Here is a 24,787-nt window from a genome sequence, read left to right as displayed (position 1 = left end):
TATATATAAGAATTATCAGGACAGCTTCCTCTTATTATCTTCACAACAGTCTATCACAACAATATGTATCTTCGTAACGCTGTTCACAACAAGATTTCTTACTTCAAAAGTCGTGTTTGTATGGTAGCTTAAAATCTGCTGAAACATTTTTTTCCCCCTCTGGGGTGTCACAAGGGTCGGTCCTTGGACATTTGCTTTTTACTTCCTTATGTGTGGCAACATTCTATAAAACTAAATATAACTCAGCTTATCATTTGTATTCTGATTATAAACAGATTCATCATCAGGTCAGGTTAATGATTTGGGGGGAAAGCTTACGCATTTATCCCTAACAGGTAAGACTAATGTGATGCTCTGTAATGCTCTGAACAAGCACACAGCTTCAGCTCAAACAGGCTGTTTTACTCCAGTACAAAAAACACTTCAGTTGCTCCCAGTGCATTACAGAAACAATTTAAAAATTCTACTAACAGTCAATGAATCACTTAATTGTTTGGCTCCCTAGAACATATCTGACCTGCTCACTGATTACAAACCAATCCAACCATGAAAGATAATCACACAGGGTTTTTTCCAACTGAACCTAGAAGAAGATACAGATCTTTTTGGAACAGACATCTATCACATCTATCATCTATCATTTCTATTATAGACGGGTAAGTTGTTTGAATGCATTTTAATGTAAATCATTACTATTCTTGGCTGACACAGACTCTTTGACTATTGACTATTTTCCAGCATTGGAATAAAATGGCACAACATCTGCATTGCTCAAACATGTGTATACTGGGCCCGTACCGGTACACTGTACACTGAAATTACATGAATTAAAAGGTTTTCGGCAAACTGTTTTACAAATTCAGGCCAACAGTGTCCTTTATACTGGCCATCAATGGAGGGAATGCTCTTTTGGCTGCAGGGGATTGTTTTTGTTGCAGGTTGGTCACTGGGAAGTATTGGCAGCTATGACTCTTCCACACCGTATCCATGTAAATGACATGCTGCTGTGCTGTGGTGACAGTGTGTTTTCACCTCCAGTCTGCCGAAGCGGAACAAACTGAAGGAGGTTCTGGCAGTAACCTTGTTCTGCAAGGCCGCATTGAATGTTGGATCAATCTTTATTGCTCCAGCTACTGATGCTAGCTCGCTAGTTATCTGCTGACTCAAGGATAAGCTTAAGGAAACCAGTGGAAACAACTGCAAGAGGGAAGGAGATTGATTCACCCTGTAAGTGTTTCTATAACCCAACTCCTTGTATCTGGTGCACTGTTTTAGATTTCTCCGTCAAAAATGGATGCTACCATCTGCTGCTACAATGATCTATTGCCACTATGTTTCGGATTTGGTTTGGTTTAAAACCATTTTTCAGCATAGCAATGCAAAATCCGGAATGGGACAACTATGCACACCGAGTCTGGTGTGAAAAATCCATGTTGCTGTGTCTTATTTTTCCATCCACACAATAGAAACATGTCCAGGAAAACTAAGCTAATCTTTGGCTTGAGATCACCAGCTGCTCAGAACTTGGACAGAATAGGGTGAGCCAGAACACCGAGTGTTAGCTTCGAATGTATTGAGAAGTCAACATCAGCTACATTAGCATCTTCATCATATCCCAGCTGCTGGGCGATCTTCAGCCAGATATTGTGTTCATTTTGTTGTTGAGGTAGTTGTTGCTGTGTTTGTCGTGCTATGTTGGAAGATAAGAAACCAAACCACTTTTCCCCATTTTGGCAGAAAGTGAGCTATGACCTATGACCTGGAGACATGACTTCATTTGAAACAAAGGATTTAATTGGTCAATTATATGTTTCTAGAAATATGCTGAAATTGAGCTCCATGTGAGTAATTTCTCTGCTGCAAGACTATTCCACAGGGGTGTGCAAGCATTCCCCAAATCATTTTTTAATACATTTTTGTGCCAGTTTTTTCAGTCAAAAATCTGTGCTTGGTGTGAAACAGCTTTTAGAGATGAAAACACAAAGACGCTCATTGTTGAATAAAACCAAAGTAGACTGCTAACAGGAAACAGGTTGTGAATATTGTTCAAATCACAATTTTTGCTGACCTGACCATCAATGGTTTTCAGAGTTTATATATTACAATGGTATATTACTTCTGCTTCTCAGGTGAAAAAAAATCGTAATTCATACACATGGCAGGCACACAAGAGGAGCTTGTCAGGTAATTAGGTCATGATCGGGCAGGTGAACAATGCAAATACTTTTTCTTTTCTTGTGAGGACAGCTCTCAGTTTTTAGAGGTTGCTCTACATCGCTGAGATTGGCTGCCACAGAGATACAGAAAGCTTTGATAGACTTTTTACCAAATGTTGATTATTTGTCCTCCTATTACAGACATGTTGTAGCATTTGACAAAAGTGGAGCAGCCAAATCCTCAAAACAACACAAATTAACTTGTGGTTAGCTTGCCATCAGGCTGCTACTCCTGTTTTTTCCACCCACACTCCTAGCTTCACTTGCTTTTTATGCATTATGGGGAGATGATATGTACTTCCTGGCCACTGTTTCCTGAATGCACAGAAGAGAGTGAGCCATAAAAACCAAATATAGCCCTGTGGTAAGCATTAATAAACCAATTAAATCAATACATGCCTTGTCCTCATGGCTAAGCTGTGGTGATGTTTTACAGCGCAAACACACACACATAAATATGGGAGGGCCAGAGATGATGGGCTGGTGTGCTGAAAGGTCATAAATAGTAGAATATCCTCTTGTCTTACGGGAAGAGAAGAAAGTCATCACTGACAGCCTCTCGGGTAAGTAACACAGCTTGGCTCATGAACTTCTCTTAACCCTGGTAGCGAAAATCTGGAATTCTACATGATCATTTTCATCCATCACGGATAAAACTATCTTTCAAAAGTATTTATTATCTAATAAAATACGAAGTTTTTTTTAATCCTACATAGTAAGAATCTTTTACGTGAAAAATTTGTGGGCTGTTAGTCCAGGTAATTGCTTTTTTTTGTTGTTATAGTCAATCAATGTGTCTCTGTCTTCTTTATTCGTCAGGAACGGTAATATGCCGATCAATATTAGGAATAATCAAAAGTATCTGATAAGAGCAACATTTGAATTTTATAATAGTTTAAAATAATCTTCTCTTTATAGATTTTTCCCACATTTGTGTTAATTTTATACTTACGCTGATGTTTAATGTACGTTTTATGTAAATGATACATTTGGGGTTGTAAACTCTATTTGGTAAGTAAGATTGTACTGAAAATTTCCTGTTTGTAACCCAGAAAGGTTTGATAATATCTAATGTCACAGATAAGAACCAGATAAGAACATATTACATATGTGTTTGCACTAAAACTACCTGTACATTTGTTTTTTTGTGTTTCCAGCAGCAACGATCACAATCCAAAGAACATCTTCCACGACACAGAATTATTCCCCGTTTTTGTGGCACAATGCAGCTGAATCTTCCTGTCCTGACTCTTTGCCTTCTTGGCACAGGTAAAAGTGAAATCCAAATGATCTAAGCATTCTCTTGGTATGACTTCCTAATAAAGTTCCCTTTACAAAGAGTTTTGTACACTGCAACTCAAGACTTTTTATTAATGGTTAATAAATCATTTACTAATGCTTTATAGCTCAAAGCAGATATTATTAAAACATATATTTATTGCCAGGTTCTTTTTTGGAAATAATGTTTTTTTCTTCTTATAACACAGGTATGAATCTTAATAAGTCATGAATAAAGAGATTTTAGTGTAAATAAAGTTGGCCCAAATTTACAGAAAGTCAAGCGGTCAATTTTTTCCACAACCATACAACCAAAAATGTATTATTAATAAGCTTATTAATGCTTATAACCAATTTAAAAAACAGTATTTAGTATGGTGTATGAGAAAGTCGTACCAAATTCTTTTAAACAATGGTGGCTCGAACTGTGGAAATTACACCAGTAACTTTAGACGAATAAAAATGGTAATTTAAGGGAGCACATGTGAGATCATACAAATATAAAATATAAGGTTGATAGTGACAACTTTCTTTGGTAGTTTCATGTTCCTCAAATGCTGTAAAAGTCAGCATGACATCCCAAAGAAAATATGCGCTGTGCAATAAACTGTGAGGAGGAAATGGTAAGTAAATGTGGGCAGTTGGAACATTGGACTTGTGTAGCAATTTATCAGTAATATAAACCTAATCCCTGACTGTTTATTGGTGTAAGAAATACAAAAACCATTGTAGTTTGCCAAGTTTTCCATTAACTAATCTTTTATTTGTTGGTATAAGTTTTTTTTAAAAGTCTTTTGAATGGTTTTGATACATAATTAGTGGCAGAGGAAAGTAATGAATACCTGGAGGAATGTAATATAAAAATCATCACATGGCACAAAGCACATATAATGAGTCTGTACTATCACAGTAAGCTAACTTACTTACTTAATAAATGTATAACTTTATAAATTGGCGTTATATTTCAAAAGGAACTGGAGGAGATAGAAAGGACTAATGTTTTAACATTTCTAATGGTTGGTAACAGAAGGTGAAGGTTGATAGAAGTCATAGCTTTAGGGTCATAAATGTTGATAGTGTTTATGAAAAGGGTTAGTCACAGTCATTGTCAAACAGTTTTAATGGCGCTATTGGCTAAAAAAAAAAAAGGTTTATTATCTTAGATACTCCCCATCAGTAATATAGAACATGCAGTTCTGACACATACAATGAAGACCACAATCTTTACTCTCGATCACTAAATTGCTCAATAAATACTGTTGATTAACTTGCTTGTCCTCAGCAGTTCATTGAAATTAAACCAGCACTAAAAATCTTTGGTAAAAATACAAGTTAAGATAAAGTCAGCATTTGTGGCATCTAAATGTACTTTTTTTTCGTATTTTTGGGAACATTTTATTGATTTTCCTTTAACCCTTTTGTGTCTTTTTACTTTTTATTACACAGCAGTCCTGTGTGTAGCAACCACCGTTGGGCCTATCATCACTGACAAAACTGTGCCTACCATCCCTGCTGACAAAACTGTGCCTACCATCCCTGCTGACAAAACTGTGCCTACCATCCCTGCTGACAAAACTGTGCCTACCATCCCCGCTGACAAAACTGTGCCTACCATCCCTGCTGACAAAACTGTGCCTACCATCCCCGCTGACAAAACTGGGCCTACCACCCCTGCTGACAAAACTGGGCCTACCATCCCCACTGACAAAACTGGGCCTACCATCCCTGCTGGAACTACACAAGATGCACAAACAAAAGACCCTCCTGCTACCACCAAGCCTCTGGAAGTCGCTGACCCAGGGCTTTCAGATGGCGCTATAGCCGGTATTGCCATCGGCTCCATCGCTGGGGTGGCTGCTGTCGGTAAGTATAATACAAGCTCACACTTCACATAACATGTGCTCCCTGAAGAACACATCATCCTGTTATTCAATTCCAACGATACACAGGAGATTTGAAGGGGCCTATGAAATCTGCAATTTTTCCCCCTTTTCATTTGAATTTGAATTCTGTGTCTGTGTTGCAGCACAGTTTTATAATAAAAAGTGTTTAATCATACATTAAATACAAGCTCAATATTTCAATAAGAAAATATTTTAAATGTATGGACTCATAGTAGTAGTTCTGATACCGATCTGCTCTAAATTTAGACATAATTTTGGCGTAAATAATGATGGTCTTGACATTTGATTGGCTCAGGCTAGCATATAGCCACCTCGCCCCCACCTCTGTCTCCGTCTCTGCTGTCTCACTCACTGCTGTCTGTCTGCTCGTGTGTGTTTATATGTATGTCAATAGCCTAAAGAACCCAATACCAGACAAATGCAAATACTCCATAACCTCTGTTCTCACTTTGTTATGTAGTTATGGTTATAAAAGTTATAAAATGCACAATAAACAGTCACTGCTATTATTTTTATTATTAAAATTTTTAATACTTAACGTTGCTGTTGAGTTGCAAGCAAACACATACAAACTGGTAATGCATAAGAGCAATGCAAGGAAAACTTGGAAGAAAAAAAATAGTGAATTGCATATTCCAAAATCATTGTTTATTCCGAATGAAGTGTTATACTCATCCTATAATGTTTTGAGTATGTAACAAATTCACACAGAGGAATATTTGAAAGCAAGCAAGCAGGTTTAAATCAAAACATTTAACTTTTTTTTGTTTTTCTTAATTTTTTCAGGTGGTGGTATCTTTGGTGCACTGAAGTACACTAAAAGGATCTGAGAACAATTATTACCAAAAGATTCCTGACCCTTTTACTGTCTGAAAGGCCTAAATCTGAATAAAACATGACAAGATGTTACTGAGATGGGTCAAGAGGAAGACGTAAAAGAAAATCTGACTACTTTGCTATTTTGTTTGTCAGGAAATAATCTTAAATTGATCAAAAACGTTTAATTGTAATAGAGGATGTTTTTTATAATATTTTTATTTTCTTTATTAGCATTTAAAAGTACTTTTGAAGTAGAAATATAATAGAAAGTTCTTGTCTTTGATTCAATGTAATTGGCAGGACTATTTTTCATTGCGTAGGATGGTAACTATAATGATATATATTTTATAATTGTGGAATATGGCTGACTTTATTTTCTTATCATAAACTGGGCTTTCAAAACCCAAATTCTGTATTTGCTTATAGAGGAAATGTTTTTCAAATTATTTAATAAATAACTCATCTTTGTCTTAATTGACTTCTGTGCCATAATATTCTCTAAATCACTAAAAAACAGCTCAAGCTGTCCGGGTGGAGTCCAGGTGTGGTTAATATACATACTTCCTTGTAGACTTGAGATGTTTGTTCATTTTATGAGTGTACTGAGATAACAGTATAATATCTGCGTCATCTTAAAGTACAGTGTGTTTGCAGCATATGATGAAGAAACTTTCCAACTAATGTTACATAAACTGGTCTCAGCTCAGTGCTTCAACATTAGCAAAACTTAATACTCAAATTCATCTTGTTATTTGAAATAGTAGCTTGAGAAAATAAGGTCAAACCAAGGACAATTTAATTGCAGTTTACTTAGCTTCAAGCACATCTCATGGATGTGGTTTGCTGAGTGGCCTTGGGAGTAGTCTTGGGAAAAACCTAGCCAGTGGTGAAACTAATAATGTATTAACTAGTTAAAATCTATGTAGATATTCATCCTAAGCTAAAAAAAAAAAAAATACAACTAGTTTTAGGTGATTACACACTAATGAAAACATGAACATGTGCTCCTTGGATGGTCCAATGTCTCAAATTGGGAAGTCACTCTTCCAACTTCGGTGTGTTCAACTGTAATGTGGAAATAACATGGAAGCTACAAGATTATGTTGTATTTTATTGCTCAGAGCATTTATGTCACATGTTGATAGCCAACACCAGATCTCACAACGTTAGTTTATGGAAAAACTAATTTGTGATCCACCCCAAGATTGAGATCTGTAGGACCTCTGGAACCTGGAGCAGTGAACTCAATCATTCACACTGCCACTTTAAATGCAACCTGATCATTATCTCCTCTTCCTGCTAATGTACACAGACTGACTAACATCAAAGTGGTTCAACACAACATTGACCTCTACTGTACATAATGACCACTGGAGTTCCTGGCAAGGTATAATGGCTGCAGATAATGATGAAATTCTGTGGGTTGCTTACTACCTGTTTATTGTAGCCTATTCCCCAGGTAGCGCCTTAGGCCTAGGCTTAACTGTCAGACTCAAATTATGTTGTTAGCAGATATCTTTATGGAATAAACATAATTAAAATCAATTTGGGGTAGTAACATGTTACTGAGTTATGCTTTACGATAATTGTTTTTGGAGTAAGCTAACATTACTGTAAAGCATCACAATGCCGGTATTAATTACAGTATTTTTTTTACCAGGCCTACAATGGGTGGACTTACTTCAGTTTTGTCTCTGTGGTATCCAGCACATGTCAGCCTGCCACAGGGAATGGAGGTGTGTAGGAAAATGGTTAGCCTTTGCCAAAAGATGAGGAATATGCCTCGGCATGTGGTGCATATGGTGTCTTTTTAGCTGCCTTATTTAGCTCGCCACGAGTGTCCAGGATCACCTAGGTCTTCTGAAAGAACAGCTAACATTAGCTTAGTATAGGATAATTAAAACCAAGAACAAGGGGAAGAATACTTAGTTGTTTTTTTTATATTTCTCTTGAAAATGACTAAGGTATAGCAGTCTTTTGTTGAGGTCCTTAGCTACACAATAGCACATATAGCTAACGTTAACATGATTGCATAAGTTATTGAAATGAATAATTTCTAAAAACTTTCTGGCATAAGGTTAGATGAAGTTAAACATGAAGCTACAGTTAACAGCCAGTTAGCTTCACTTAGCTTAGCACAAAACGATTATCAGGCTACAGACACCTGTTAAGCTCACCGATTAACATGTTATATCTCTTTGTTGATACCGTAAGAGTACAATTATACTGGGGATTAATTTATTTGTCAAATAATTATCTGGTGTTGCCACTCAAATCTCATAGTTGTACTATTAGCTAACATTTTCCTTTTTAACATACCTTGTTAATTTGGTGTTTATGTCCAACTATAATGTATTCCCTCTCCCTTTAGCTCTCTAACTTTAGCTAAACTCTAGCTTGCTAGATTCTCAATATTATCATCAATGAGGGAGTGAGTAACTTTGTGTCCCATTTGTGAGATGTAAGAGACTAAATCGCTACATAAGTTGGATGGTAAGTCTCTGTGGGTTTATCACTGCATCTCCTCTATCATTACATATAGTGATTTGCTTTATTAAGATACAAATGGCTCATTGCATTTCTGCAGTAGTGTGAGAAAACAGCTAGGCTACCTCCAATATTGAACGCTGAGTTAATATTCAACATGCAAAGGCTTGTTTAGGGTATTGGTAAAATTATGACTACTATAAATTCCTGAGATAACAGAGTGGAATATTATTTTGGCAGCTGGGAAGGGCTCGGTAATAGATAAAAGATTCCATTGTCAAAGATTTTAGAGTTTTATTTATTTATTTTATTTTGAGTGTAACAGGCTGGTACGTAATACAAAGACATTGATTTGATTTTATGTTTCCAGGTAATTGTTTCAAGGACAAAAATACAATAGATATTGTGTGTAGAAAAACATAACTTACAGTATGGACAATCAGGATGACAAAATCATGAATAGATTGTAAATGAAGAATCGATCTGGGAGGACGTCAAGCAGCTTCCACTTGGGACTTGAGCCACATAACCACCATGGAGACCTAAAAAGAGGACCGAATAAACAAATACAAAGCTCAAGCACACCATTCATTCAGATGGGAAACAAACCCACAGGGGGAGAGACACAACATACTCAGAAGGGAGAGTGAGAGACTGAGGAGGATCTGGATCTCCTGGAAGATGAAGATCCAAATCCAAAACACCTGGAACTGAAAGTGAACTCAGAGTGCAGAACAACACAACAGCTTTAGTGTACAGGGGAAAAAATACCAAAAAGTATAGATAACCAGCAGTCAGGATCACAAGTAATCCATAATTGCATAACAATTTGAAGATGGGACTACAAAAAAAAGGTTAAAAAAAAATCATACAAATAAATGAAACACAGCATCTAAACATCGCTATGAGTGTCTTATGCATTTGTTTGGTGAAAAGTTGCAGCTGCAAATGATAGTATAACAAAGGGAATATGCAAGATTGTAAAGTAATCAAAGAATAAGCAACTAACTGAAGGTTAAAGTGAAAATGATATGTTCTGGCCTCAGAGTCAGACTCTGACATCAGCAGTCTGTGGAAAGACAGGAGCCCTGTACTCTGAGAGCATAGATGTATAAGGTTTAAGAATACCAACATGAAGGGGCCGATAATAGTTTTGTAAACTATCAGAAGCAGCTTAAAGTCTGATCTTTCCTGGAGACAATGAAGCCAAAATCAGTATAATGTTTTTTTAGTTTTTGCGCTCAGAACCATTTGAGGACTTTTGGTACTAGCACACAGCAGGTCTAAGTACAAACTTAAACTAGTGTGCATCTTTCCCAATGGCAACACCTGTGATTACTGGCCTCTGCCTGATCCATGGTGGCAAAAGGCCATGCTAAGTAATTGTAGCACTGAGGTGGAATCTGAATCTGATGTTAAGCAGAAGATCATTTGCCACTGTAGAAAGGGCCATTTAAGTGGATTTACAAATTGAAAATGTTTATAAAGATTCCTGTTAAATATGTGGGCCAAAACAGTGTGTCCAGATGAAATGTGTTTTAGCTTCCATCTTCAACTAGAGGTTTAAGCACTGTAGTATTAAAGCTAGTGGGAACAGTGGCAGGCATAATTGATAAATTCACAATAATTCAGCTTTGTAAGTCTCAGAAAAAGCCAGAGATCTTTAGCTGAGAATGAGTCAAGGGGGCAGGTGGTAGATAAATGCTGTCTACACACTATTATACTAGATAACATCTACTAAAGACAAAAAAACATGATGTAGGTGCAGTTCTTTTAACTAAGGTGTCCAGTGGGCCAAACTCCCCTGCTGTCACAGGCTGCACTTTAAAGTGGACTTTAGCCCTCATGAGGCCGTCACAGTTTTATGGTATGGTCATTAGCCATGGAATTGTCAACACAGGGAGCATCACTGTTGGTAGCAACACTGAAAAACAGCACTGCTCCCATGCAGGCACATTACTGTTAATACCCTGAGCTGTATGAGCAGCCCATATGGTGCGCATGAGAGCCAGAGGAACTGTGTGTGTGTGTGTGTGTGTGTGTGTGTGTGTGTGTGTGTGTGTGTGTGTGTGTGCGCATGTTGGGGGAGGGGCGTGTCCGATCTGTGTGTATTTGAAAGGATGATATTACATGAAATAATAAGGTTATATGAGATATTAAGGATCATTCTCAGTATGCCAGCAAATAACTCAGCAATAAAACAGACAAACTAAACTGCATCATATTATTCAATCAATTTGAAGTGAATGGACCAATTTTGATTATAATAAATACCAGCCCTATTTACCCACAATTCTTGTATGCCCAGTGAACATGGATGGCATTGATGCCACTGACTGTGTTACAGAGTAACAACACTCGGCCCTACCCTGATATCTTTTCTCCCACAAATTGGCCTCCTCACAAATGGATCATCTGTCTCAGCCACAGAAACCTAATCACACACACAACACAACACAACACAACACAACACAACACACACACACACACACACACACACACACACACTCTTTTCTATCCCCCTCAGGAGTTGACAAGCTCAGTGGCTCAAGGGTAAGAGTTTACTCAGAGGGAATAGAGAGGAAAGATGGGGGTGGTATCCACAGTAAACCTCTGGTTCTGGGTTCCGCTGATCTATTGGTTTGATATATGGAGACACTTTAATTTCAGGCCACATTCTTCTAATGCCAAACAGAACATGTACCGTATATTTAAACATATATGTTTGTATGTTGGAGTCTGATAATTTCTCATAATCCAAGGGACTGGTGTCAAGGTTCTGACCACCAATCTTTGACAGCTTTTAGAGATATAAGCATCATTCGAAACACCAACATGGTCTTTTAACACACAAACCTCATGACCACTGCACACAGCTCCATCTAGTGGGTGTAGTGTGAAAAATGCACCCATGTCAGACGGCCTTGTTTTAAGTGGGTCAAAGGTGTTTCCGACTTAATCCCAATCGGATAATAATCTGCTCATTTAGCCTGGAAGTTCACAGAAAGCATTGCAAACTCACTGACCTCTGCTTGTTCTTTTGGTTAAATGCAATTTTGGTGATTTATAAGGGAAATTACACATTTTAACTGTTGATTTTATGCTCATACTGCAGAAACAACCAAGTATGGTATGCTTAGGGTTTATTACCAGTCGTGACAGCGCGTGGCTTGTATTGTTTTCACCTTGTGAATGTGTGTGTGTTTGCACGTAAAATGTGGTTGTGGGAACGCCTATTGTCACAGGTAATACCACAGAACTGGCTTTGAATACTTTTCCAGGTGTACATATCTATTACTTCTGTCGACAGATTGTTGTCACTGATAGCGTCACAACCATGCAGTTGATAGACAGAAAAGATGTACGCAAATGAGAAGATGGGTGTGGTCCATGCAAGGACACCCAAAGAAGGTAGGTAGAAAGTTAAGGGGCCATTATGACTAAACTTGACTTGATTTGCCCAAGACAAAATTACTCGAGACTTGCTTAAGACTTGGACCAAATGGCTTGAATCATATGTCTGCCTTTAATATACGTTATAGTAACGATGGAAAAAATTATTTGGGAAACATAATTGGGCGTTTAACCACCAAAGAGCCAGATATTTCCCCCAGGAGGTGGTTGAGGCCAAAAACGGAGCTAAACGGAGGGCGCATAAATGTATAAAGTACAGCATGAGGCAAAAAAAACAAACAACATTTTTTTTAAAATGCTTTTGTTCACTGAATATATTAACAGGCATCTATCCCATTTTAAAAGGTGGTAATATGTCAGATGTTGTGCTTTTCAGTTTGTTCAGCTCCCACTAGGATGCCAAAACAATCAATTATTACTGCTTTAATTGGTTTAGCAGTGATCCGTGTTTAGTGTGTAGTATATTGTACATGATTAGTGTTGCAGACAGTCACTGGATTAGCTGAATTAGCTGAAGAACAACTTACAAAACCTACAATATTTTGCACATATAAACTTTTCCTCAACTTCCCTCTGGCTGGGTGGATAAATAAGGCTTAAATACAAAGTACACAAAATGCAGTGTAAGTTAACATTGAATTTTAATCATTTATAGACTGAACTGACTTAGATGTAAAGTCAGCAACATTATTGCTGGAAGAAGTATTGTTAATGCATTTTTACACAGCTGCTTTGGTATGTCTGACTTTCCCACAGTAGAGTTACATTCACTGTGCTGTCCATAAATACTGTACAAAAATAATATGTGCTTTGACATAAAACATCATTTCTCCATTGGTTGATTTCCGCTGTTCAAAGAGGAAACCATAAGGCTTTGTTCAAAAACATATACAGTATGCACTTTCCGTTACTGGCATTATGTTAAATAGAATAAATTAAATCTTGCAGTTGCTGTGTGAGGCATTTTTCAAGTCTCTGTAATGTCGTCACATAATAATAGTCCAAAGTGCATAAAAAAGAAAAAAAATCCACTTGAGCTGGTGTAGATTCAGTTCCAAGCACAGCTGTATAATGATCGAAGGGGGTACGTTCCAAAAAGGATTTTAAGTTTGGCTCACAGCTGTGCCTTAAGCTGAATTTCTACACCTTTTTGACAATGGAAGCAGGGTTTTCTCTGTGTCATTTCAGTTCCACTCAACTTACGAGCTCAGCTTGACATCCTGAACTTAGAATGTGCTTTCACATCGACCCCATTCCCTCAAAAACACATTGAGAAGAAGGTGAGAGGCCATTTTTCTCATGTCTTTGTGCTCCATATTCACAGTCTGTAATGGCAGGACTGTCTCCACAAGGCGGAGCTCTCTCCCAGCAGGCAGTGTCTGACTCCATTTTTAGGCCCATTTTTTGTTGCAGCTTATCAACTCCTCCGCAGCGTCTACAGCCGACATGTTTGATATTTGCTGTGCGGGGAGGGGGCCAGCTCGTAGAAGAGGACGTAGGCGTTGCTGCTGCGAACCTGGCTGGACGACACTGGGCTCACCCTGCACAGAACATAAAGTACAATAGTGAATACCACAAAGCATTGTTTCTGACACACAGGCACTTACATGCATACACCAAATCTGCACATTTATGTCGTCAAAAACATGACACGCCTCGATACAGCTCGAGTGAGCTCATTTACAGCTGAATACAGTATGACTAGACTGCACAGCTTTCTGCCAATCTGATAAGATGATATGTGAGGTATTGTGCTGACGTGCAAGTAGATTTAAGAGTTGATACCTGGAGTCGTTGTAGCTGTACCATTCCCCCAGCGCTGGGTTCTTGCAGTAGGCTGTGTAGTGGCCTCCCAAAGCGTTTCCCGAGTGGTTGGATACTGCGTACAGATTATATACAGGACGCTCTGCAGAGAGAGACACAACACTGTCAGTCAACACTAAACCAATCCTTTCTCATTAAATCCAGCTGACCCTGGAAAGTGCATGAAATATCCTCGGGTGACAGTGTGTCATCTTCGGCAAACACTCACCGCTGCTCTCTGAGGCGAACTCCCTCAGGTCCAGCTCTTTGAGAGGGAAGTTGACATACGTGGAGAGTTTGGTGGTTCGGATGTTAGAGTCTGAGAAGCGCTTCAGGTCTGAGAGGAACACTGAGTCAAGGAGCCCACACTGGTTTTTTTAATTTGCAATTTTGAATTATTTCGACTTCCATTCCACTCAATTTTGCAGGGTAACATTTTACTTATTTAGTAGTTTTATATAGGTAAAGGTTTTTACACTTGAAAGATGAAATATGATGCATTGGCATAGATTGAGCAGTTCAACAGTTTACAGAGTTCGACTCTGCAGCACCTTGACAACTTCACACTTTAAAATGCTGCCTACACTTCATCTCCACAATATTATAACACCCTGAAAAGCCTATATTTCTGGTATGCTGTAAGTTAGTGTATGCTCATATGTCAGCAGAAAAACTGCTGTCGTTTAAATGCATCTGCATGTACAAGATTGGTATGTCCTGCAATTGTCAAAGGTAATTAAGGGTCTTTTTTATTGGCTGGTGAACAAGTCAGTAATAATGAACTAAAGACATTCCCACCTTTGTCATTAAAAAAAAAAAAAAATAGATATGATAGGTTCTTTGTATAAATGTATGTGTTGTAAAGATGTCTTAATCTATGATGAACATCTCTTTCCTTTTGTCTTTCTCCTATAGTTTTCTTGGATATTCTATTTTTCGTTTGTATGTTGTTTTCTTTATAGTTTGCTTATGTATTTGAAACACATGTGGAAGTAATGGAGAGAGGTCTACGCTATAAAAACAAGACTCTCAAAATACTGTCAATAAACGCTATTAGTGTATCTGTGTGCTGTAAGCATTAAACAAATGATGCAAATGTGAGGAAAGGATACGAAGCACGAGGATCTGAGGGAACTTCTGAATGCTGAATCTTTTGGTGCATTTCCTTCTGGTTTTGCATTTGTTGCACGTCTGAGAGAGGGAGAAACAGAGAGAGAGGGCAGTGAGTGAGATACTGCTGCTGTACAATCCATATATCATTTTTTAAAAAGGAACATGGAGTGTGGAGGCTTCTTACCGGTCTCTCTTCTCCATCCAACACATCCTCTTTAGTAAAGAGCCTCAGGCAGTCTTTGAGAGTCACTTCGCTCGAGCTTTTCTGTGGAGACACAGAGCATGTCAAGTCAGGAAACGGCAAACTACGGAAAACTACATTGTGACAAAACTGGCCTTTTTGTCTGTTTTGTCTGTCAGAATTTGACAACTTGTGTTCCACTGCAATTTAAAACTCATTATGGCCTAGGAATCGCTATTTCACAACATATGGATGTCTAGTCTTTGCCAAGTGTATGTGTGTGTGTTCTGACCTGTGCAACAGGTATGGATAGGTCCCAGAACGGATCAAACACCGTGGAGCGGAAGCCACAGACGGTGCAGGTCACAGAGCTCTTCAGCTGTCCAACAAACAGATCTAAAAGACAGAAACAAGAGCAAGAGGTTGACAATTACATTTAATATACAGAAAGATAAATTCATGGATAGTTGAAAGTGATTATGGAAATCAATCTCTTAAAGTAATTATGGAAATCAATCTCTTACCAACTACTTTGCTGTCCTCTCTCTCCAAGTACATGTTCCACATCCGCTTGCCTTTTTCATCATCTCTGTGAATGAACCCGTATACAGATGTTATTAAATTACTTTTTGAGTAAAAACTGTAAAAAAAAAATTTTTTTAAAGTAAATTTTTATGAAATTCCAATGAAAAGAAACATCAGAACGGTTCTTATTCAGAACAATTATATATATGACAAATGTGCATATGATAACATATATGAAGAATAATGTGAAATTGAGAAATTGGCCACATGTATAATTACATTGTAACTATAAATAATTACACAGTTTATTCACACTTTTCTGGCACGCATTATTTTTAAAAAGGCAGTGAGAGGTGTCAGTGACACGGCAGGTTATGAGTGACTTATTGGGAGCAGAGGTGACAGATATATATATATATATGTGTGTGTGTGTGTGTGTGTGTGTGTGTGTGTGTGGATGCTGACTTACGAGAGGTGGTCAAAGTCCTCGAGAGACACCTTTGGGCGGACTGTCACTCGGTTCACCTCATTATGGAGACCGTCCAATAAGCAACGCAGAAACTCTTGGGCGTCCTGCTGACTGCAGAGAGACCAAAGGAGAAACTGTTACTTTCTTTTCTGTGAGATCAGCAATAATTGTTGAACTGGATAGATTAAAAAAGGCTTACAAGCCGGAGGAGGGAAGACTTACTTGCAGCCCACAAATTTGGGAGCGTATCTCTGAATCTGACTCCTGAAATCTGAGGGACTGATCGCCTCGTTGTTCACAGAAGTCCACAGGCTCTGAGTCAGCTTTGCAAACTCTGAGGCAGAGGCAAGACAACAATGGCAGAAAATGAGACCATAAACAAGACAAAAGAGGTTTCTTTAGATCACAATTCAGCAGTTTGTGAGCAACACTAAACTGCTTTTAACAGGAACTCCTTAACTTTAACCTTTTATGATGACATCTTAATTTCCAACGCAATGTTTTGGGGGAAATCTGCATTCTTTAACTTAAGATGCAGAGATTTAATCCTAACTAAACATTTTTTGTCCATCATGCTGTGGTAAAACAAGCCTGAACTCATGTGAGATTCAAAATCATTTGTTTTAAACTACATTTTTACACAAATAGCAGGGACGATTTTTATGGCAAAGAAAAAAAAATGCTAATAAAAATCTCCCACTAACATTTAATTATTATTTTTAGGCACCAAATTTCAGTCATAACTTCAACTCAGTGTCCTCTTACTTTCAACTGCATCTCATCAACAGATGACGGTGTCGTACCACACTTTTAACAACACATGAAGTACGTCAAATGATGACACCCGAACCAATTATATGCACTGATAAAGACACATCTCATGATGATGATGCTAGATGTGGTAAGAAGATAAAAACCTAGTTGAGGAAACCTTTTTGCACTAATTACAGAGGCATTACAACAAGTTGTGACAGAACTTATGGCCTAGTCAGGATGAATATGAAGTACATATAAACTGACAGTATGAGACCTACTGCTGAGCCATAAAGTAATTCAGCTCTGACTGCACCGGTCTATAATATCTTTCACTGTGCTTATAAAACGTGGTTAAACAGCTACCTTCCATGAGAGCAGCGTTGCTTGTGCAGTTGTTGTTGAGGTCTGTGCGATGGACGTTTCTGAGGCAGTAATCTCTCAGATCAGGAGTGTTGCTCAGACATTGTAGGATTGAGTTCATAAAACACTGGAAATCACACAAAAAAAATACAAAAATTTATTAAATGAAGATCCAGACTCAGCAGGTAAAAGTGTTGCAGCGTGTTGGAAGTAAAGAAAACACTCACTGTGTTGCCCAGGTTCTTCAGTCCCACTAGACCTTGAGGACCCTTGTGCTATAAAATAAAAAAAGAGGAGATTTTAGTTCATTCATGCAGTCATTGGATAGGTATAGACAACACATAAAGATTGTATACAGCATAAGAAAGTCCCAGCAGAGACATTCAGTACAACGAGAAGAAGTTTGGATGTAGCCTAAAATGTAAATTAAACAGAATGCAATAATTGGCTGATCCTTTGGGACATATATTCAGTGGAAAAATGTACAAAGACAGTATATTTTATGTTTAAACTGATAAACATTTGTTCTTGAAAATATTTGAGATATTTTTCAACTCCAACTTCTTTGGAATCGAGGTTGTGAAAATACATTTATACTGAGATTTGAGTTAATGTATTGTATAAAGGTCAGAGATTATAATTACAAAAGGCATTTGCTAAATGTTGCATTACATCATTGACTGGGTTTTTTTTTTAGATAGTTTACTAAAAATGAAGGTCACTTTTTGGGGACAATATGCATTTGTTTCTTCTATATTATTTGCAATGTCCAATTGAACCTTTCTCAATGCATTCTTATTTCTTATTTAAAATTTCCGGGTGCAAGAATATTTGAAAAAAGTCTGGAAAGTGATGGAATTTTGAGTAATAATTTTAATTTTTTTTCGACACATCATGCGAAAAAAATATTGCTCATGGGGACCCAAAATGCAAATGAATCATAAACATTCCTCTATGGCTTTGGGTAGATCCAATAAATGTAAATATGTTGGTCATTAATGGGTCCAAGAAGGGCTACAAGTTTACTTTTAATTTGAAATTTCGTGGGCTGTCGTGATTGGGTAAATGTGAATCAGAGGAATCATTTTTAAATCCCACATGAGCTGCTTTTTGGTCCACTTACAATATACTGTATCATCAACAATGGGTCCTTAATGGTTAAGGTTTAGTTATTATGAGAGTTTAAAATGGGTTACTCATAAATAGAGACTGAGTCTTGTGAACTATTGTCTTGTATGTGGAATTAACATGTAATGATGTATTGAAGCTAAAGAGACACATGTCGCAATTTTCTAAAAGTGTTTTTTTATTATTCTTTCCCCTCTGTGTGTTTGTGCGGTGTGCTGTGGATCAGCTTTCACACGGTCTCAGTATGATGTAACTACTGCATGACAGTGACCCTGTTACATTCCTCAAGTGTGAATAATCCTTGAAGGACTGCCGAGCATTTATTTAATGCACACCATCTGATGGTCACATTGTTGGCAGCATATCAGCACTGTGCTATGGATATCAGCTACTGTTCCACATGCTTGGATGAAATACCACAGTGTGTCCCGACCTCTCTTTGCACTGATGAGGCCACCACAGTGACATCACACCAGCATGTGATGCAGACCGAAGAGAAAAGCTCTACTGAGAATCTGGAGAACACACCGTGGTGCCGTGTTGTTTGTGTGGAGAGTGTCAAATTGCTGTCTGAGTCAAGGATCAACAAGTTTATCTAACAGTACAGTGTAGTGTTGATCATCTGCAGGGCAGACTGATGCAAGGCTCCGAAAGCCACCGCATATCTCCTGATATATGTATGACTGAGAAATTACAGGGCAATCACAAGCATAATCAGCAAGCAAAATCTTGTTCTTGTCACTATAGAAACGCTTCGAAACAACGTTAAGTTCACGTCAATCACACATTATGAAGCAGAATATACTGTATGGGCTGACTAGGTAATGGGTTTGCAGGCGACAAGATGAAAACTGGACAAATAATTGTTTTTGTAGATTGTTTTAACACTTGATTGGTAAATACAAAGATGAGTAGACATGTTTTTTAAAACACCTAAATGTGGTGAACATAGACTGTATAAAAGAAGTGAACATAGCCACTGTGATGTCACAAATTTCTTTGTGGACTACTGTTTTGAAACTTCAAGTTCGGCATTTTAGACATCGCCATTTTGTTTTTCAGAACCAGATGTGACCATATTTGGACAAGAAGGCGGAGCTGGTTAAGAACCCAATGACCTGTGGTAGTGACGTGTCAATCATAAGGGATCCATGCCATAAAGCATATTGTGCTTTATCATCTGTTTTTACTCTAAATGGGAACATAATTAACTGAACATCATGCTGTATTGAAAATGACTTGAAACTAGTGATTGAGACCAAAAACTCATTATGAGAATGCTTACTAAGCAAATAAAACAAGTGAGAATGAGGTTAATATTTTCATAGGCTTCTATGCAGTCTTTGTGAAGAAAAAGCATTGAGTTTCAGGTCAGGTTTGGGCTGTTTTGTTAAGTTAAAATCCAGATTCAATCTGTGTCTGTATTTGGTTATTTTCAAGAGTAAATACAGAATAAAGTCTTATCTTTCCATTTAAAAAAGAAATACATATGTAAATGTATAATATCGTTTTTAGATATTGGTTCAGGCTTGGCAGCACCAGCTGAGATCCACTGCAAGTAAAATACAATTAAAGTTCCCAAAAGAAACCATTCCATGCTTTTTGCACCGTTTTAAAAGCCCCTTTTGTCTTATTTTTCCTTTCCTTTCATGATGCCAGTATCTGAGTATCAACAGGTGACATAGTGGCTTGTGTAGCTCATCCTGAATGAGGGAACACTGTAACCGTGTAACGTGATGACCCGGGGCAAGTAAGCACTGTTATGCATCAACAGCTCTGCTGTGAATGTGCATGTGGAAATAACAGCGTCTAGTCAGCAACACGTTGACGGAAGCATACATGAAGTCACAAATATTCACGCACATAAACTGAGCACCAACGTCAGCTACCTGTATTTATTGTAAACACACTGTAGTTTTATGTGAATTGGTCTTCCAGTCAGTTTTTGGTGGCACATTTTTCCACAGCCTGCCTCTCCTGTGGGGCGCACATAACAGGGCATTATCGTTATCTGTATTACAGTGGTCAGATTTGGAGATATGAGGTGTGATTTGGAGCCAAGCATAAAAAGTGTATTTGCTTACACTTCACATTAGACCTTTTAAAGTAAATATGAACAGGTTAGTATATCATATGTGCTGTTTTTATGACTTTCACTGGAGAGGTTTAGTGCCTCGTGATGGTGGTCATGTTGTGCCAAAGCTGAAAATAGAACCCTGACAATATACACTATCAACAGCTTTCTGGGCTGAAATCTCACACATTTTTTTTCCCTTTGTGTCTCTTTTCTTCTCTGCAGCATTTGAAGGTGACCATATGGTGTTGAGTACCAGTCTGCTGCACTGCTCTGATGAATACTGACCAGCCAGGCTCAGCATGCTCAGCAGGCCGCTTATGATCTAAAAGACCCATCCAAAAAACTGAGGAAGTGATGCGTTCAGGTAATCTCCCCGCGCTCTGAACAAGAACACTCTCCACTTGTTGGCATGACTTTAGAGAGAAGGAGAGAGAGAGAGAGAGAGAGAGAGAGAGACAGAGAGAGACAGAGAGAGAGAGACAGAGAGAGAGAACGCAATGTCCTAAACCAGCGATGCATGCCTGGTCAAGGCCGTATAACATGTGACGAAGGAAGCAACACTCCTGCACACTCATGGTGCCAGCTATGCCACTCCCTTGGAGACAGTATAAACATAAATCTCTGCTACATAACAGCAGGGCTGGGAGAAGTCCAAAATCCCATACTCCAGTTGAATTATTATTATTCTATCAAACTGTACTAAATAATAGAGCTCGACAGATATATCGGTTGACGGATAGTATTGGCCAACCTGTAAGTGTATATGCTGTCCGATATATAAACTTTTTTTTACACAATATATAATGCAGAAAATGCACTGACTTAGAAATGGTGTTAGCTATTGTTTTGGGGTTGTTGTTTTTTTTTTAAGTCAGCACTTGACTGAAACTGAACAGTGATGATGTTTATTTAGCTATTCTTTTAATTCTTTATTTTCTCAGTTATCATTTATAGAATTGGCTGCCAATGTAATGCATTGTTTGTATAATAATGTATAACTGTTAAATATTATTTTTTGAAGTTTTATGTTTGAGAAAGTAGCTACTTGGGTACATTTGCAGAGTGGTGAAAAATCTATGCACAATCCACATCAAAAAGGTCTATTTTATTCCAGCGAAATTACTATATCATCCACTATATTGGTTAACGATTAATTTTTCCCCTTTAAAATAAGTATTGGCATTCGTCTCAAATATCTCTTATTGGTTCAGATGCTTGGGGAGGGATACAAAAGTTAGGCCCCTGATGCTTTAATAAACTACATTAAGAGTCTTCAGCTCTATAAAGGTGTACTTAGACTTGAAATGTTCCCCTCTAGACACATTTTAAAATATGTAAAAATACTCTGCTTAATGATGATTAATATTTTATGGGAAAAAAGGAAAAAGTTGCACGCACTAGGTTGACCGATGAAAAAGCAGTGCGAGCTTGGGCATCTGGTCTATTTTTCTCCATTAGAGGAAACAAGTTTTGCCATACATGTTTGATCTTCCAGATTCAGATGATTCAATACTTTGGCAAACTGTGATAACTATGTTTTTCTGATGATGTTTCTCAATGAGGATCACTGTGGTCATCATGATTCATCTTCTGGGCACCAGAGATGTTTTTTTAATCACATTTCATATCAATCCATCCAATAGTTGTGGAGATATTTTAGATATTTTAATGGTGTACCACCCAACAAACTGCCATCACTAGCATGCATGCCAGTGGGAGCACAGATCTGCTGTGGAGACCAGTAAAATCCTCTTCAAGGACGAGACTTGAAGTGACCGAAGGCAAACTAATTCACACTGCTGTAAACACATCAGGCCCACATGGACACAAGTATGTGCGGGTTGTGTTAACAAAATGTTCTGTGCAGATAAAGGTGACAGTCTGGACACATTCCTTATCAGCAGCCCCCTTTCCTATTACGCAACACACGTCACACTCGAATTGTTAATTTAATGCGGGCAGCCGCTGTACTTAACTCCCCTGCATTGTGTTCATGCCTGTGTGTGCTTACAGCCGCGTCCTTCTCCACTTAAGGGCAGATAAGGGCCTAAAGGTCAGTGCCTGACCTCCACAATGCTCTCTGTGGCTTTCCATGTGGTGTCAAACTTAAATATGATAAAGATAGCTGTGACTTTACAATTTCGTCTTTTAAAAGTTGCACATAAATGCCATTTTTGTGCAAAAAGTCACTCATCGGGCTCATTAAAATAGTTTATTTTAATCTAGTAATGACATTATAGTGACCATACTATATTTCATGGTGTCTATTTTTGTCTAATAAAGTCTTGGTCTGATCTTTTTCAATGGATATGTGCAGTTGTTTGTAGTTCTACTGCAACATTTGCATAAAAAGGAGCTTTAATGTTAATGCCAGCACACTTGAGCTACTTTATGATTGACAGGCCTAAAACAACACTTACATAACTATGGGAAGAGGGCTGTCCTTAACCAAAGAAATTCTTAACTGACTAACACCCATAAGATTTTGTTGACTGATTAGATGATGTAATCAACAGATCTGTCAAGGCAAGTTCCTCCACAAAGAATCATACAAATGCACCACTTTAATGAAGAAAGGCATGTAAAAAATGACTGATTGATAAAGACATTTTAGTTGAGACTAAAACGACAGATTATTGGACTAAGTGATGAAGGGCATGGAACAAACAAATTCATCTTCCTCATTTTTAGAACGAAATATGCACGGGATTAATATTTCAACATGTGTTTTTGCAACCATAATTGAAACAAATTTTAGAAAACAAGTTGTTTTCCTTTTCTGAAAGCGAAAAACTCCAAATAACAAATTAATATTAAGACTATAGCCTACTTAGTTTCCATCTTTATATTAAAAAAAAAAAAAAAAAAAAAAGAAAAATAATTTGCCTCGAGGGTTTTTATTGCACTCCTTAAAAACTACTTTTTTTCCCCTGAGGGTATGGCTCAGACCCTCTGCTCAAGGCTGAGCCCCTAAATGAATATGATGTTGCATGTAGTACCAGTAAAGCACAGCACATACAAGTAGACTAAAGTACGAACTTTAAAGAGTCTTTCTTAAAACAAGTTGTATTGAAACAGGGTGGTGTTGAAAGAAAGGTGTGACAGAAGCAGGGGTGCAGTGGTGGAGGACTCACCTTGGCCTGGTTGATGATCAGACCCATGAATGTGGACACCAGCTTGGACCGGGACAGCGACGGACTCTTTCGACGCAGGTCGGGTTTGTCCAAGGGGAAAGCGGCGGGTTCCTCCGGTACTGTCACCGTGTATGAGTGTCGCAGAGACGGCATGGTAGCGCTGTTGAATGTTTGTCCGACACCGGGATATTAGTGCAGTCCAATGCAGCTGGACTCAGTGAAATCCAACTGACAGGCTCTCTAACTCAGTGATCAATAAATAATCAATCGATAAGACAGGCAGGTCCTGCTGTAGGCGATCTGCAGGCTGTGGGTGTCTTCTGTCCCGCACCTGTACACACACACACCGTCCTGTGGTGGAGAATAACACAGCGGTGGCGTGTGTTGGAGTTTTTACTGCGTGCTATAAACATCCCCTCCCACCTCTTGAACACCGACGCTGCGTTCACGCGTTGTAGGAAACATCAAAACTGCTCTTGGTGCATCGACAGACAGTAGCAGTGAAAAGTACCCAGATTATTCACGAAAGTAAATGTACAACTATAAGAGAGTAAGAGTAAGAACTATCATTGCAATTAAAAGTCCTGCATTCAAAATTGTAACAAGCACTGAAGTATTATTATCAAAGTCAGTTGTGGAATATAACTTAGTACATTTACTTAAGTACAATTTTGAGGAAGTTGCCAGCTATAGTTACTTTTCAGGTCAAATTTTAACATAAAAACATGATCAATCTAAAGTGATTTTAGTTAAACCTTTAAATAATATATTTAGTAGTTAAAGTGAGCCCTACCTTAAGAAAATGAAAACGCTGCTTACATAAATGCATCAATAATGATAATCCAATAATATATTTGGAATAACTATTTTCACAATCTGAGCACTTTACTTTTGTTACTTTTGTATTTTTACTTATATAGGCCTAAATTTCCAATGCAGGACTTTTACTTTGTAGTGAAGTCGTCACAGACCACTACAGTAGTGGAGTAATTTCACAGTGTGGTATTAGTACTTTTACTTAAGTAAGGGATCTGAATACTTTACCACCAATGATCAAAATAGACCTTAAGTATCAAAAGTACTTATTCTACAGCAAAATGTCCCTTGTGAGTGGAATACTATA

At 37.9% G+C, this 24,787-nt stretch overlaps 1 protein-coding gene and 1 long non-coding RNA gene across 2 annotated transcripts; one reads left to right on the top strand and one right to left on the bottom strand.

The window, feature by feature from the left end:
* The first annotated feature begins 1,060 nt into the window (after window positions 1-1,060).
* Window positions 1,061-5,074, top strand: LOC131986198 (uncharacterized). The gene is made up of 3 exons (XR_009395684.1): window positions 1,061-1,227; window positions 3,374-3,485; window positions 4,941-5,074. It is a non-coding gene; the product is annotated as an uncharacterized LOC131986198 (long non-coding RNA).
* Window positions 5,075-12,742: 7,668 nt separating this feature from the next.
* On the bottom strand, window positions 12,743-24,041 carry LOC131986105 (ubiquitin carboxyl-terminal hydrolase 2-like). Its single transcript, XM_059350901.1, has 12 exons — window positions 23,665-24,041; window positions 17,553-17,600; window positions 17,329-17,452; window positions 16,432-16,543; window positions 16,210-16,320; window positions 15,740-15,804; window positions 15,508-15,611; window positions 15,219-15,299; window positions 15,034-15,112; window positions 14,151-14,258; window positions 13,904-14,024; window positions 12,743-13,659 (listed from the first exon to the last, which is right to left on the bottom strand). The coding sequence occupies exons 1-12, from the start codon at window positions 23,815-23,817 to the stop codon at window positions 13,554-13,556; spliced, it is 1,212 nt and encodes a 403-aa protein (XP_059206884.1). The 5' UTR covers window positions 23,818-24,041; the 3' UTR covers window positions 12,743-13,553.
* Window positions 24,042-24,787: the final 746 nt, after the last annotated feature.

This window comes from Centropristis striata, chromosome 15 (assembly GCF_030273125.1).
Source record: "Centropristis striata isolate RG_2023a ecotype Rhode Island chromosome 15, C.striata_1.0, whole genome shotgun sequence".
Classification (NCBI taxonomy): domain Eukaryota; kingdom Metazoa; phylum Chordata; class Actinopteri; order Perciformes; family Serranidae; genus Centropristis; species Centropristis striata.
The sequence above is the reverse complement of the archived record's forward strand: the minus strand, read 5'-3'. Positions and strand labels throughout refer to the sequence as shown.

Excerpts from the sequence above, each read along its gene's own strand:
- LOC131986105 (XM_059350901.1), bottom strand. The coding sequence starts at position 23,817 with ATGCCGTCTCTGCGACACTCATACACGGTGACAGTACCGGAGGAACCC. Across the intron at positions 17,601-23,664 it reads TGATCATCAACCAGGCCAAG|CACAAGGGTCCTCAAGGTCT; the intron begins GTGAGTCCTCCA and ends TTTATTTTATAG. Across the intron at positions 17,453-17,552 it reads TGAAGAACCTGGGCAACACA|TGTTTTATGAACTCAATCCT; the intron begins GTGAGTGTTTTC and ends TGTGATTTCCAG.